The sequence below is a fragment of the Pteronotus mesoamericanus genome, unplaced genomic scaffold (genome assembly GCF_021234165.1).
Source record: "Pteronotus mesoamericanus isolate MK-2021 breed Mesoamerican mustached bat unplaced genomic scaffold, CSHL_Meso_final contig_59, whole genome shotgun sequence".
NCBI classification, from domain to species: Eukaryota; Metazoa; Chordata; class Mammalia; order Chiroptera; family Mormoopidae; genus Pteronotus; species Pteronotus mesoamericanus.
The window spans coordinates 4,163,337-4,180,294 of record NW_026555206.1 but is presented as its reverse complement, the minus strand read 5'-3'; the positions used below and the strand labels follow the sequence as shown (position 1 = coordinate 4,180,294).

Below are 16,958 nucleotides of genomic sequence, written 5' to 3'. Positions count from 1 at the left end.
GTACAATATTTTAAGGAAAAAAAATATAAGACTTTATTGAAAAAATTTGAACTAAATCAATGGACTTACATATCATGCTTTGTGATACTAAATCTAAATATTCCATGATGTTAATTATTCCTGAAATTGTTGTATAGATTCAACGCTATTCCCATTAACGCTTCAAAAGCTTTTTTTTCCCCATAAGAATAATCAGTAGGTTCAGTACAAAAAGTATAAAAATTCAATTTTTTCTCCTCTGATATGCAGTGCCTGCTTTTTAATAGAACCAGATGTTCATTTATGTGATACTACCCCACTGCCAAGTTATATAATCTAACTGTTGCTTTTATGAGATTTAGTAATACATCACCATCGTTCCCTACCTTGCTCTTCTTCTAAAGTATCTTAACTTTCTTAGACTTAGACTTTTATCTTTTCATAAAATGTTAAAATCATTTTGTTGAGCGCTATGAAAAATGAAAGTGGATCTCTACTTCACAACTTATATAAACCGCTATCAATTCTGAGTTATTTTTTATTTCATTGTAAAGGTCAAAACTCTGAATTCTTTAGAAAAGGACAGGTTACATTTATGACCTAAGAGCAAAGGGAGGATATATTAAATAACGATTTCTAATAGCACAAACCACGAAAAAAAGCCTGATAAATTCAACTATGTTATATGGTGAACTTCTGTTCATCAAAGGATATTACAGAGTAAAAATGCAGGCCACAGAAGGAAAGAAGATATTTGCAACACATATAACCAATAACATACTTACATCTAGAATATACAAAAAAAAAAAACAAACCCCTCTAAGTAACACAAAGACAGAAGCACACACATATGTGTGCACACACATGGAAAAAAGACATGACTAGGCAACAAACATTTCATAAACATACAAAGAAGCTCTAATTTATGATTAATCAGGGAAATGCAAAATTTAGCCACAATTAAATATCACTATACTCCCATCTCATTACAAAAATTAAGAAGCTGGACAATACCAAGTGTTGTACAGATGTGGAACAATGGAAAACAGTAGCTAATATCTAAGGAGAGTGAAACACATTAAACAATTTTTAAAAACAGTTTGGTATTGATACAGTAGAATATTACCATGACCCACGATTCAGAAATCCACTCCTGCACAAGTGTACCAGCAAAGTGTTCACATCAATATTATTTTAAAAATTAGAAAGAAACAAAGTAGACATCAAGAATGAAATAGACAAAGAAATTATTGTTTGTACTCAGAGCAGAAAAATACAGAAATGAAAATTAATGAGGTGGCCTATGCATAAAAATATGAATAAACCTTAGGGAAAATGCTGAATGTAAAGAATCAAGTCACAAAGAAATACTTATGACGCAATTTAATTTATGTAAAATTCTAAAGGAGAGAAAACAAGTATTCATAGAGATACAAATAGCGATTGTTAAAAACTAACAGAAAAAAAAGGAAATGCTAGAATCTGGTAAGGGAAGGTGCTGCAACCAGGAGGAACATAGGGAGCCTCATAATGTCTCATTTCTTAACCTGGGTAGTGAGTACAAATCTGTTTCATTGTTATTCATTAAATTGTACCTGTATGTTTTATGCATATTTGATAAACAACTTTTTCCCAGGAGTGATGAGAAAAGTCTAAGAATATAGAAGCATGAGTTCCCTGGCTCTTCTGTGGTTCTCTGCCACCAAGTGGCAGTCATTCAGCAGCTCCTTAACTCTTCCTGCGCTCACCCAGAATGCTGCTGCTTTCCACCATTCACCTTCCACTAAACACACACACATACACATACACATGCATAGAATTAAATGAGGGAAAATTATTGATTTTATCTAAATACTGGAGGTAAGAGCAAATAATAAAACATTTGTATATCATACCTGACAGCTCTTAAAACAACCATTGTATCTTTCTTTATTTTTATCCCCCAAACAGGTAGACAGGGTGTGAACTGTTGGTATCAAATATTTTGTAATCCCACAGAAAATGTCAGAAAGAAATACCATCATGTTCTTTTCATTATTCCACGTTAGATTTTTAATTTTCTTTCCAAGGTCAAAATGGATGCTGAATACGATAATATGATAAAAGCAAACAAGGAAAGTAATGCAAAGAAATGAGAGAGAAGAAAATGGGCATGACCACTTTGGAAAACTCTTTTTTAGTTTCTACCAAAGTTGAATATCTTCTTATCTTATGACTCATAGGTATATACCCAACAAAAGTGCATACAAGTATTCACTAAAAGACATATACTAGAATATTGTAGCAGCCTCTATTCATAACAACCAAAAACTGGAAAATTGCCTAAATGCCTATCAAGTGTAGAACAAAAGAAATTGTCGTATATTCACATCATATATTACAATATTCTACAATGAGAATGAATGCAAAAAAATGGATGACTCACAACTATGTTGAGCAAAAGAAGCCAGATTTTACAGAGAGTGTATATGCCCCGGGCTGGTGTGTCTCAAGTGGACTGAGTGCCAGCATGAGAACCAAAGGGTCGCCTGTTTGATTCCTAGTCAGGGCACATGACTGGGCTGCAGACCAGGTCCCCAGTAAGAGACGTGTAAGAGGCAAACACACATTAATGTTTCTATCCTCCTCTTTCTCCTTCCCCTCTCTCTAAAAAAAATAAATCTTTAAAAATATATATATATATATTTTAAAAAATAAAAAAGTGTATATGATTTCATTCACATAAGGTGCAAACACAAGTAAAAGCATCTATGTTTTCAGAAATCTGGTAGTCACGATTAGAAATGTGAGGTACTAAATGGAAGGAGACTGTTTTAGGGTTCTGGTAATGTTCTGTTTCTTGCTGAGTACTGGCTACATGGATATTTTCAGTTTGTAAAAATTCACTGAGATAGACATTTCTCAAAGGTACCCTTTTCTATATGCATATTGTCCTTCAAATGTTTGAAATAGGACATAAAGAATTAAAGAAAGAAGACAAGAAGCCACTAAAAAATTTCTTTTTCTATATATCCCATATTCTTCAGATCAGGATCAAAATTCTTACTCAAAATTCCCTGAATTTAGGCAATATGAGAAGTATTAAATTAAAATATTTCAAAAGTTCTGGGTTTAAACTATAATTTGCATTAGTATGCAACTAGGTGACCTTGAGAAATGCAATACAATCTTGGAATCTCACTTTTCTGGCCATTAAATAAGATTACTGCTGTCCTCCCTACCCGGCAAGTGTCGCTATGATGCAGAAAATAACATACAGAAAGTGCTGTTAAAACTACGAAGTAACTGAACAGCATGTAACAAAAACAAAAAATAGACCAAAGGCTAAATACAATCGTTTATAATTTTTTAATTTTGTGTGCAATGAGAATTTTGTTCAAGTCAACTCTTAAATACAGAGCCCCATTTAATAAAATAAAGATTACATTGCTCGGGGTTTGCCTGAGGGGATGAAGGGTGATGGTAAGGAGAGTGCTGGAGGCTGCCTTCATTGTCTCCTCTCCCTGCTGTCCCCCAAGATGTCTTCAAGAATGCCACTGTGTGCAGGTCCTGGAGTCATAGTGACTAGAGTAAAATGTTCTGATTTTATCACTAATTTAGCTTTCTGTGCCTCAGTTTCTTCAACTATGAAAGTCAGTATCATCTACTTTCCAAGGACTAGAGATAAGGTAAACTAGAGAACTTAAGAATGATGCCCACTATGCAATGTGTGACCACTATGTAAGTTTCACACATGCACAGCTCTGTAAAACACATTCATTCAGGTAAGCACTAAAATTCAACTATTTTCCAAGCAATTAAATTTAACCATTTTAGTCTAAAACTTGGATGTTGACAATAACCTCCTAAATATTATGACTTAAGCCAATCCCTCTGCGAATCATTTTCCACAAATCCCTTTAAATAATTTTTTTAAAAATATCAATTTGGCCAATTTGACCATGTCATTCGCCTGGCTTACTATTTTCTACAGAATAATGTCCAAGCTCCTTTTGTGGCACAAAGGCCATTACAATCTATCCTAAGCCTGTTTATCATTCCTGCTTCTTCTCTAAAATCCAGCATTTTAACCATATCCAATTATGAACTGATCTTTCAGCAGGACACATACTTTCTCAATAACCTTTTTAATTTTCCCCCAAAGTGTAAATACACATTGTAGATAATTAGAATATATGTACTTTTTAAAAAAGGACATCACATTATCACCTTCCAGGTTTTATTATTATAAACACTTTAGTGCATACCCTTCTGGAGACATAGCTATATAAATAAAGATATATGATCATAATGTACATACTGTTTTTATAACCTGCTTTTTTTAGTCAATAGTCTCTATCTTTCAATTTCAGTAAATTTCTACCTCATCTACTACATAAGCCATATTCAAATTCCACAATAGCCCCAAAATGTCCTTTCTAGTTGATCTGTCCAAGCAGTATCCAATTCAAAATTTCTTATCACATCAAGTTGTGCCTTAAATTTCTTTTAGTGTAGCACTGTCACCTCCCTGCACCAAATTTTTAGGTTATTGACAAGCTAATGAGATGTTGTTATTTTTCATACACAATTTTTATCAATCTGAATTCGTCTGGTTCTCTCCTCTCTTATTCTTCTACCACCTGTTTCTCCTGTAAAAATAAAGTTGTAAGTAATAACTTGAGAAATTAAAAATAAATGTTACTGGCTAGAATATATTATACATAATTCTGGGTATTACACATAAATCTGTGTACTGTATATAATTCTGTGTATCACATGAGAAGATGTATATCTGGCTAATCCAATTCATTAGTGATAAGAAAACTAATCTCTGAATTAGGGCAGTAACAGTTTGATATCGCCAATGAATAATTACGTGTTTTTCTCTTGTAACCACAAGGTAATTTATAGAGTGTTACTTTAGTACTTTCACAGGTAAGAATATCTTACACTTATATTATGCAGTTTGATGTGTGTATCAGTTCTGGTCCACAACCTGTTCCCTGTATGAGAAACAAAAAAAGCTTACACCACACTTTAGAAATCAACTAGTCACTAAACAGTTTAGTTTGGATCAATTTTCTTCTTTGGTAGTAAGAATTTGTGGAAGAGGGATGAAATGTGTTGATTTCTATTCTGACAGGGCTACTTTATTTCTCAATGGACCAGAAACAAATACTTCATGCACAAGCCACTGTGGACAGCACTATCCAATCATCAATTTACACTGACTGCCAGGAACACAAAAGGACTATAAGCAACTATTTGTAGAGTGAGAGGTCAATGTAGAAGGAGTTGGGGTCATGGGCATGTTGAGATATTCCTTCTAAGGTAAAGGGTAACTTGTTGCATCTGGATCTTTCTACAACCAAAGAAGATATATAACACCAGCCTCTTTGAGTTTTAGAGACAACATATTCTTCATTTGGGTGTGTTACTCCGGCCCACTCACCTAGTGACCTGAATAGCTGCTTGTTCTGAGTAAGGTCCAGAAGGCTCTGCAACAGTTCCTGGCTGCTGTGCAAGCTGCTCTGCCTCTTGGGTCATATGACCCAGCAGATCCCATGGTGCTTGAAATGGCAGTGGCAGAGGGATACTGTTTGGGGACTCTAGCAGGCATCTACAGGCAAATCTCAATGCAGCCCCTTTGGAGCAAAGCCCTGCCTGTCACTGTGGATAACTACTCTTCTTTTGAAATATAACTCTTGGTCTGCTACTGGGTCTTAGTGACTAAATGCTTAACAGCAGGCCACCCAATTACCAATACTAAGCTGCCCATCATGAACTGGGTATTATCTGACATTCAAAGCCATAAAGTTGGGTGTGCACTGTAACATTCCATCATCAAATGCAAGTGGTACAGAGAATGCCCAAATAGGTCCTAAAGAAACAAGTAAATTACATGAAGTAGCTCAAATGCCCATGTTTCCTATTCCTGCTACACTGCCTTCCCTCTCCCAGCCTGCACTATGGTCTCATGTGGAGTTCCCTATGATCAGCTGACAGAGAAAAAGAATACTCTGGTCTACTTTATAGATGGTTGTGTATAACACACAGACAACACCCGAAAGTGGAGAGCTGCAGCACTACTATAGTCTCTTTCTGGGACAGCCAGAGAAACAGTAGTGAAAGGAAACCTTTCCAGTGGGCAAACCAAGCAGTACATCTGGTTGCTCAGTTTGCTTGAAGGAAAAATGGGCTGTGCTCAATGGTTTGACTGTACAGTCATGGACCTAGAAGGAGCATTATTAAAAAATTGATGAAAAGGAATTTTGGGATAGAGCTATGTGTATAGATTCCTATGTGTATAGGAGCATTATTAAAAAATTGATGAAAAGGAATTTTGGGATAGAGCTATGTGTATGGAGCTATATGAATAGATTTTGGGATAGAACATTATTAAAAATTGATAAAAAGGAATTTTGGGATAGAGTTATGTGTATAGGCAAAAAATATGAAGATATTTGTGTTTTATGTGAATGCTCATTGAAGAGTGACCTCAGCAGAGGATTTTAATAATTGGACAGGATGACTCATTCTGTGGATACCAATCAGCCTCTTTCCCGAGCCACTCCTGTCATCACCGAGTAGACTCATGAACAAAATAGCAAAGGTGGCAGGGTAGAGGTTATGCCTGGAATCAGCAACATGACTGACCTGGCTACAGTCACAGCTCAGTCACTAATCTGCCAGATGCAGAGATCAACAGTGAGTCCCCAGTAAGGCTGATCAGCCAGGTACCTGGTAGCAAGCTAATTATACTGTACGACTTCCATCACGGAAAGAGCAGTATTTTGTCCTTACTGAAATAGACACTTACTCTGAATATGGATTTGTCTCCCTGCTCACAATGCTTCTGCCAAAACTACTCTCCGTGGACTTACAAAATGCTTTTAAGTGGGCCTCATCCAATCCACTGAAGGCCTGAAGAGAAGCAAAGGCGGAATAAGGGAGAATTCACTCTCTCTCTGTCTGACTGTCTTCAAATTGGGACATTGGTCATCAGCTGCCTTTGGACTCAAACTCATACTAGAAATCACACCATGGGCTCTCCTTGTTCTTAGGCCTTTAGACTCAGACTGGAACTATACCCTGAGCGGTCCTGGGTTTTTGGCTTGCTGACTGAGGATCTTGGGATTTCTCAACCTCTATAATCATGCGAACTAATTCCTTACAATGAATCTCTCCCCACACACACAAAATTTCTTTCTCTCTCTTTCTTTCTCTCTCTCTCTCTTCTCTTTCTCTCTCTGTTCTCTTTCTCTGGAGAACCCAGACCAATTCCAAAGACAAGTCCTTCAAACTGATAACAGACACTAAGGGGAAACTTAGGAAAATGTAAAGGTGGTTTCTCATTTGTTCTTATCAAGTAGGGTTTCTTGATTGGGTTCTGGAAATCAAGAAAACAAAGATAAAAATGAGAGGCCACTGGATCAAGAGATAACCAGTAACTAAGACAGGTAAGGTACTTGGAAAACTGCTTGATTAAAATCAATCTAAAATACATTTATTGAGTACTAGGTAACAGAAATTTTATACAGGTATATGTCAAGTTCTCAAGAGCTCTATAAAATTCTGTTATTTCCAATAAGAATCAGGCTAAAAAAACTATTTTTATACTATTTATATTTTCATTAACCATCTCTCTTTAGTTTCCTTATATAAATTTAATTCAATCTTATTAGGGAAATAATCTAATTAAACCTTGCTAAAAACAATCAAGGAAAAGAATTCTGTCTTTATTTAAAGGATCACTGCCTTGGGATACATCACTTAGAGGAAAGAGTAACAAAGTAAGAGAACATAAGAGATTAAGCAACTACTTCTTTCTATGTGGACATACTTCTTTCTGGGCTAGTATTCAGTTATATCTTAAAGAGTTTCATGTGCTATTGAAGTAAGATTGACTCCTCCCTATAATTCCAATCTGTTATGCATATCCCCAAGCAGATACTGGTTACTAGAACTTATTTAAGATCTTATATTTGCATATGGTTAAATATAACTCTCCACTGTTAAATCCAGCACACAACTGAGGCATACAGTAAGATTTTAGGAGAATTTTTTGACTACTGGAATAGGGAAAAGAGAGATAGTTAAACACTGGCTAGCAATTTACAGCCAGATAATAAATCACAAAGTCTTATCTTCCTTAACCAAGGGCAGCTAGAGCAAATGGGTTATGCATTCCAGGCTGCTAGGGTAGACCTGTCTGTCTCAGTCTAGTCCATCTTTGGTGACATTCTTTGAAGGTAAAACTGACCAGAGAATGACCCTGACTCTATATGCTCATTTTGATGTATCAGCATATTAAAGCAGCAGTCCCCAACCTTTTTGACACGAGGGACTGGTTTCGTGGAAGACAATTTTTCCAGATAGGGGTGGTGGGAGCAGGTCGGGGGACAGGAGGTATAATGCAGGTGGTAATGTGAGCAAAGCTTCACTTGCTTGCCCGCTGCTCACATCCTGCTGTGTGCCCTGGCTGGGGACCCCTGTATTAAAAGAAATACCTGGAGAGTTGATGAATATTTGGACTGAGACCTCCCCTGAAATTTCTGCCTTTAGAAAACAGATAAAAACCCTCAAGACCAAGGACCCAGTGCAGGCTCTCAGTTGAGAATGCCCACATTCCCCCCCCCCAATTCTTTCCTCAGGCATGTATCTTTGCTGTCTTTCTTCTAACTCTAAAGGTTCCCAGGAGACTTGCAACCAGGGATGGGCCACAGCAGCTCCCAGGCTAACTCCCTGAACTTTTTGCCTCTTTAATTTGTTTCCTGCATCCACACAGCCCAGCTAGCTCTCTTTTTCTCTTTCTGTAACTTTCTTTTTAAAGAGCCAAGGCCGCCTTGTCTAGGCTCAACTGTTTCTCACATTTCCAATAGGCGAAGGCAGCTCCGTCTAGGCTCACCCCTGTTTCTGTGATCTTGCCTCTTCTATCTTAGGTCCTTCCTTTATTTCACTTTTCCCAGCTTTAATAAACATACTCACAAAATCACCTGGACTTATGTTGTGAAATATTTCCAGCACAAAGTCAAGAACCTACACATTCCAGACCGTGCTGGGGAAGACTTGCCTCAGTCCTGGTCCCTTTCCAGGGAGAAAGATACTAAGAATGTGCAATGATTACATCAAATTGTGAGCTGTGACCTAGTGAAGCTTCATAAGGAAGCATTTGCACAACTAAAGTGTTGAGAAATGCCCTGTCTGGTTTCAGGAACTATAATCCCACCGACAGGCTAGAGGGTCCCAAGGCTGGAAATAATCAGGGAGGCCTCAGGAGACATAACCTGTCCTCAGGAGACATAACCTGTCCCCACTGGCAGGAACGTAGCTCCTGCCTCTGCTTTGCCCTGTGATGGTCAGTAATCCAAGACGGGTAAGTTATCTCATGACGAGATGACAACCTAAGACAGATACCAATCGGGTATGGGCAGCAGTCAAGAAATTGGGGGACACAGAGAAAGGGCAAAAGGCCCGCACCTCTCAGCTCCACTTGGACATGGCTGGAGTTCTCATTCTATCCGAAAGAAGTCTCCTTTTCTCTTGGCAGTTCCCTCCCCCGACTTGGCTCAGGCTCGAAACAATACTGGAGTCAGTCCTCAACCAGATCTGGCAGTTCCCACGGAAATCGGGCCTAAAAGTAAATTCCTTAAAGTATGCTTTGTTCTTCCCTCAGAAGCTATAGCCAGCTCATGCTGGGAAGGAAATTTAGGTTTATCACACACCCTAACCCTGTATCCTTAGGCACTCTTATGTGTACTATGCTCTCATGTTTAGTCATCTCTCTTGCTTACTAGTCTCCTTTTGGACCCATGTAAATAGGTGTGTTTCTGCCATTTGTTTTCTTCAAAACATTACCCATTCTCTGTGAACACTAACATACTGATGTAATGAGATAACTTGGGCATTCCCGTTACCTAGCCCCGCTGACAACCTTTTCAATAAAAGCCTTTGGAAAAAGGAGCTAGGGGGGCTTCTCGACTAAGAGGGAAGTGCCCCTGACCCCTCTTCCTGGCAAACAGAGAAGTGTTTGTGACGACTCGTGTGTATTCCCCCATCTGTGACAACCCTGGGACGGGCTCTGTGGGATTCGGAGCCCCACTCCCATCTCAAACGGCCCTGGACGGTAACCCTCAGATCCCCAAGTGCTGCGCTCCCCGTGACACGCTCCGTCCCCTCATGCTTCACTAAAGTATTTTTATAAAATTTTTCCGTACATTTTTAAAAAAGGGGTTTTGATTAGAGATATGTTTATCTTCTCTTAAACCTATACTAAAATGATAGTAAAGAAATTTTTCAAAAATAATAACTTTAGTAAGTGATTTATCAGGACTGAAAACAGAAACTTAGCGATTTTAGCAGGACTGGTGGAAGACATAACTAAGGTGTACATATATAAAAATTATGGACAAAATATGCCCTGTAAAACCCCAAAGAGGGCCAAAATTTTAAATACAGGAAAAGGTTAGCATATGATCTGTCAGGGTTAAAAATGTGGAAATTGACTGGAAGTCTGCATAAGGCAAGAGCAGATTCCCAGTCTTCTACCTTTATTCTAAGGAAAAATATCAGAGGTTTCTTCTCTGGAGAAACTCCAGTAACCTAAGAAAGAAAAATCCTCCACTTTGTGTGGACACTAAGGATCCACCAATATCCATCCATCACTGTAAAATAAAACGAGCTGGATTATAAGCTGCCTCCTGTACACAGGAACTTTTTAGTTCCCCACTCTTAAATATTAATAAGCAACAAAGAATTATTATATATTTGAAGAAAGATTCTACAAGAAAGAGAAAAAATAAATATAATGAAAAAAATAACCATTTAGAAAGAGAGATAATGCAAGGAACATCAGAAATCTTAACAAAACATAAACAAAAACATTCTACTTAATGTAGTTACTGACAAAACAAGAATTGAATGATATGAATAAGGATAGTGTACAATAAAGAGTTCTTGGATATTGAGAATACCACTGCCAAAAATAAGTAATTCAACAAAAATAGCTGGAATATGAAGTTGAATAAATATACTAGAAAACATAATCAAACCTAAAGAAACTGAAAATATGAAAGAAAAAAATAAAAGACTGAAAAACAATTTAAAAGTTCTAGCTTGTGATTATGAAGAATACCAGACACATTAAAAAAAAAAAACATGGTAAAACAACAAATCACAGAAATGACATAATTTCACAGTACATGATTCTTCAAAGAGTCCAATAATTTATCCATACATTAATTGGAAAACAAACAAGTACTATGAAACTCAAAACCCAGCATGTCTCTGAGGACCTCAGAGTGTCAGGAAAATGATTAAAATGTCAGAAATAAAAGATTTTAAAAATTTCCCAAAGAAATTAAAAACAGGCAAAATACAATGTAAAATAAATCAGAATGTAGTAAACTTTTCTCAGTAGCTAAACTGGATCCTAGAAAAGCAATACATTCAGATTTAAGGGAAAACTCAGTTCTATCCCAGCCAAACTATTAATATCAATGAAATGAGTGTAGATAAAAGAGATTTTCCGTAATGCAGTAAGAAAAAAAATTTATCATCCATTTGACCTCTCTTAGGAAGTAAATTAAGGACATACTCTAGAAAAATTAGGGAGTAAGCCTAAGCAAAAAGAAGATACATTATCCAGAAAATACGGGGATCCAATCCCAGAGTATAACAAAAGAAAGTCAGTGCAGGACAGCTCTAAAGAACCTTCAGACAGTAACCTGTTCAGATGTTCCAAGGTTGAGTGAGGTGAAGAGAGGGACAGGAATACTGTTTCTCTCATTAAGAAAATTTTCAAACCATGCATATGTACCACAGTCAACTTTTTAAAATTTAGCAATATTAAAAGGGAAAAATTAAGAGGCAGTTATATGAAATCTTGGATTTCATTCAGCTTTTAACATCTATTAAGATTCTGGGAAATTGTAAAGTTGCCTTAAAAAGATTTCATAATTTTCTTCTCAAAATTTTGCTGTCACTGCATAAACAAAAAGTCCATTTTTTCAGTGCGTACTATGAAAAATTTCAGAGGTTAAAATGACAAAAAGTTATTAAGAGATTCAGTTTTTCAGAAAGTGTGTGGAAAAACAGTTTTCCATTCTTACGGTACTTCTACGCCTATTCTCTCCTGAATTATGCTACTTCTCTCATTACCAGGTGTGGTCCGGTCTTATTAGCTGATATTTAATCATTCTTTATGTCTCAGGACAATAAGCCCAGGCAGAAAAGAGGGTATGTAGCATAGCTAGCCCAATGATTGGCTCAAAGAAGATACTGAACATATTTTAGCTATTTCCCACCCTTTCTATCTCTTTTTCACTTTAACTCTCAAGCTCCTGATCAGAAAATATTCTCCTCACAGGTATGGAGGAAAACAATATAAACCCATCTATCTTCTATTACAGTTAAACAATGTAAATTCTATGTCTATATACTTCAAACATGAAATCCTTTCTGCCTTGACAGGAGTCCAAGAATCACATAACCAAAAAGGATCGTCCACTTGCTTCCAGTCTTAGCATAGAAAAGTGAAATATGTAAGAAAGGAGAAGAGTAGTCCAGAAAATCCATAACCAAGTAACATAAAACAATTTACATGAGCTTAACAGAATATTTACATGAATCATCATTACTGATACAGGATTTCGCTTCTGAGCATATATCATGAGTTTGATTTTAATCACCACCATAAATTCTAAAATTTGGTCTCTACTCATAATTAGCTAGAACATACAACCCCGAGGAAGATGAGAAAGTAAGTTGAACAGAAAAGACACAATGTCCTTTCTCACCAATAATTTAAGTTAATTTCACTAGTCTACAAAGATAAACATAGATTTAAAACTAAAAAAAAAAAAAAAAATCCAGGTTTTCAAATTAGAATTTTACTGTTTAGTTTTCTGCTATGCATCTGACCTTGTCTGTGTTATACGTTCAAACAAAAAGAGCACTATTGAATCAGAAGCCACATTCAACCACCAACTCACCCTGTGTCTTTTGATAAGTCACATCACTGCCATGAGGCTAGATTTTCTCAAATGAAAAGATAAGACTGAGAAAGATTAAACCTAAAGGTTCTAAACAAACCCTTCAAGTTTAGGTGAGTAAAAACTGCTGTTTCTTATTTCCCACTTAGCTGAAATTAAAGTAGCAGTCACTGAAAACTGAATGCCTACTGTTTCAGGTATTAGATCTCTCAATTTACAAGTACAATAAACTTACAATGTAGGTTCCATAAAAATGAGGAAACATATGCAGAGAGATTGGCTTACCCAACATTACACAGCTCATAAATGTTGAGGACTATACTGAACCCATGATACAAAATCCCATGTTTTTTTCTCCCATAAAAATTTCTATTATGTATTATTTATGAGTATTATTTTTACAGAACTCTAAATAGACATTAAAACCCAATTAATTTTTTTTAAGTAATGTCAATCTATCTTGAAACTCAAAGTGTCAGAGCTGAAAATGTTCATTATGTACTCACCTGATGCAGCAGACGCTTCAGTTTGAGCAACTGAGTTTTTACAGCAGTACAATCCTGGACCATGTGTCGGAGGGTCATCTCATCCAGTATCACTGTATTTTCAGGTACATCTACAAACATCTTCTGAGCCTGGAAAAAGGGCGTCCCTCCATAGCTTTCAAAATGACCCAAAGGAGATTCTCTGTAGGGAGAGCCTCTGGAAGGGCAGGAGAAGAATTTGGAGGTAAAAGATATATAGCACGATTTCAGGAAGAAATAAAGGTAATAAAATTATTGCAATGATTATTACAATTCATTTATCATTATCACAAAGCCTCTGACTTTTACTCGCCTCAGACACCAAATTTGTTTCCACTGAGAAGTACAATCAGTTCTAGTTGTAATTAATATTCTGTATTAATTTTTTCTGTACTCCCTTTTGTGTATTTTACACATTGGTTAAATAAACCTTATTCCTTAGGAACTTGAATACAAACAAAAAACTCTGGGGAAAGGCCTTCCAGAACCTTGTCTGGAAAAAATTATACTTATTTTATTTTTTCTGCACTATTTGTCTGCTTTCCATTTTTTGACTTTAGGTGGCTTCTTAAACAGCACATTGTTTTTAAGTTTCATAAATACTCTACCTATGTTAATACTCAGTTTTGACACACTGCTCGATTCCAAGTTCTTGAAAGTCCCCACAGACAGTTAAGACAGATGAACACACTTATTTCTTCTGTTTTCACGTTGTTGATAAATCATCTTTTCCAATAAAGAGTAAGATTTTATAAATCTTGTTTCCTAATCTTAAACTACATTTTTAAAAAATCTACTCTAAAATAATTTAAGCCTCCCTTAGTTTCATACAATACGAATTCTGAAAAATTTAAATTCTTTTTGTTTGGACATTTAACACTAAGGATAATGCGTTTCATGGACATGAAAAACACAATGTTTTAACCAAAAGTTATAACTACAGCAATTTAAAAGTACTGCATTCAGCCCTGGCTGGTGTGGCTCAGTGGACTGAGCACCAGCCTGCAAACCAAAGGGGCACAGGTTTGATTCCCAGTGCAGGGCACATGCCTGGGTTGCAACCCGTGTCCCCAGTAGGGGGTGTGTGAGAGGCAACCACACATTGATGTTTCTCACCCTCTCTTTCTCCCTCCCTCCCCCTCTACCTAAAAATAAATAAAATCTTTTAAAAATAAATAAAAGTACTGCATTCACATTACACATAATTTCAGTTGGTTTTTAAGACAAGAACATGCTGAAAAAAATATTCTCTCCAATATCATGGCTATGGTTTACCACTATTAAAGTTAAATCCATGATGCATTAAATCTGAAAAAATCATAATGCATTAATTTTCAACCATATTGAAAAAGCAGGAATATGATTTCTACTAAATTTTGTAGATTTAAACAAATATCCCCAAATTTCTAATTTCAAATACTCAAGATAATCTTTGTTTTCACCATATTATTCTTGTCTGAAACTAATTCTCTGAAACTACTCCATTTTTTACCTCCCTGATTTTTCCTTTAACCCCCACAAAAGATTTTTAAGATCTTTTAAATTGCTGATCCATAGGTAAGGCCCTAATTCATTCACATAATTCTGTTTTATTTTTATTGGTTCAAAATATAGCTGCATTATTCAATTTCAAATACCGATCTATTAATTAGTATGCATTAACCATCCATGACTGACAATCTATACACAAAGTGATGAAAAATATATAGTAATAAAGTTAACAAAATAGTAAGACAAAAATATATCTGTCAAATAAATAGAGATAATGAGTCATGTTTTCAGAGAAAAAAGGTTTTTTTCTTGGATAGGAAAGAACCTGGAATGAACTACAAAGTATGAGGTTTGAGTCTGACTGAAATGAAAGGCAAAGGCTTTTTAGAAAAAGAAAATGAAAAGTAATGACAAAGTCTAAGCATGATTTTTAGGGTCAAGGAAACCCTCAAATATGGCTTGTAAGGCCACAGAGAGCCTGAATCCAATTTATTCTTCAACTTTCTCCCTTAACACATTTGCCTCCCTCAGACTGACATCTTAATCCGTAGCAAATTACCTGAGATTGCCAAAGCATGCTACAATATCCCTCATCTTCAAAACCATGTCCCCAACCTCTCTGGACTTTCGGCCAATCTATCCATCCTGTCCTCCACCGCACATGATCTGGAGAACGGTAACTCCTCTTCATCTTAAATTAGTTGGCATTTCCTCAAAGAAAGCTTCCTTAATCCTTTAAAACAGGGCCTGGTACTTCCACAAGTGTCCTTATACAACCCTTTACTACATATTGTTAGAGTATATTGTGTTTGTTTGTCACCATGCCAAATTAGAAACTCCATGAAGACAAACTAGGCATTTTTCTCTCTAACAAAGATAGTCGGGTTTTTTTGTTTAGTTCTGTTGTGGTTGTTTTCACTGAATGAGTAAGGAGCATGGATTTTAACCACCAGGTTTTGGGGTTGTTTTTTTTTTAAGTTTCCATCTCTGAGATTCTAAAATTCTTTAGTTATGACATTAAAAACAATACTTTAAATCTGGAAGCAGTCACACTAAAAATTCCCAGTTAACAATTGAGTTAAAGTTTACTTTTTTGTTTACTAAGTAAGTAAAAGAAAAATTGGAAAGGGAAGAGCCTGGAGGAAATTAGTCTGCTGTCTATAGCATTAGAATCAGGAATGGACGAAGGGCTTATATTAGGTTGACATAAACATGAACTACATTCAAGGAACTAATGAATTAAAAACATTTCAAAGGAAGAGTCAAGAAGTCTTGATCATTAACTAAATGTAAGGGCAAAGAACTGGCATCTAGAAAAACCACAGCAATGTTAAAGAAATAGGTCTGGTTTAGGATTTAGGTTTAATTCCTGGCTTACAGTAACTAGCTATTGAAAATACTATTATTTTGGGGCCATAGTTTCTTTAACTCTCAGTGTTCTCCACTACCTACCAAATAAGGTTCATATACCTTAGGCTGCATTTTAAATACTTCCACCACAAGATATAAACTAAACTTATATTTTCTCCTAGTACTGAAAAGGTCTTCCTCCAAAAGTTCTTCCTGATAAACCTGTATACATACCACCTCTAATTAGATTGCAAGCCTTTGAAAACAGGGTTATATCTTACTCATTTTTATATTATCTACACAGATTATCTGAGTTCAAATACTAGTACTGTCATTTACTACCTATATAACACACAGGGCAAGTTACTTTATCTGTGCTTCATTTTTCTGATCTATAAAATAAGGATAATTAAGAATACCTCATTAGATTAGTTTATGGATTAAATGGGGTAATATATGTTCAAGTGCTTGGAACAATGGCTAATACATAGTAAATGTTAAATAAAATCAAATTTCTATTGTATTATTATTATCAATAATTTCTATTTTTTTATGTTGAAAATTTTCTCTAACATTAATGTCAAGAGATAATATAATGCCATACACCCTTAAGATACATTCCCCAATTGGTAAATGTTGA

At 35.9% G+C, this 16,958-nt stretch overlaps 1 protein-coding gene across 5 annotated transcripts in view; it reads right to left on the bottom strand.

Moving 5' to 3' along the window:
- CCSER2 (coiled-coil serine rich protein 2) overlaps nucleotides 1–16,958 on the bottom strand; it is a 212,363-nt gene that overhangs the window by 73,765 nt on the left and 121,640 nt on the right. For all 5 annotated transcript variants that reach the window (XM_054580458.1, XM_054580460.1, XM_054580459.1 and 2 more), the window contains one exon: nucleotides 13,460–13,655. In XM_054580458.1, coding sequence (XP_054436433.1) covers nucleotides 13,460–13,655 — 196 coding nt within the window. The remainder of the gene's footprint in view (nucleotides 1–13,459; nucleotides 13,656–16,958) is intronic.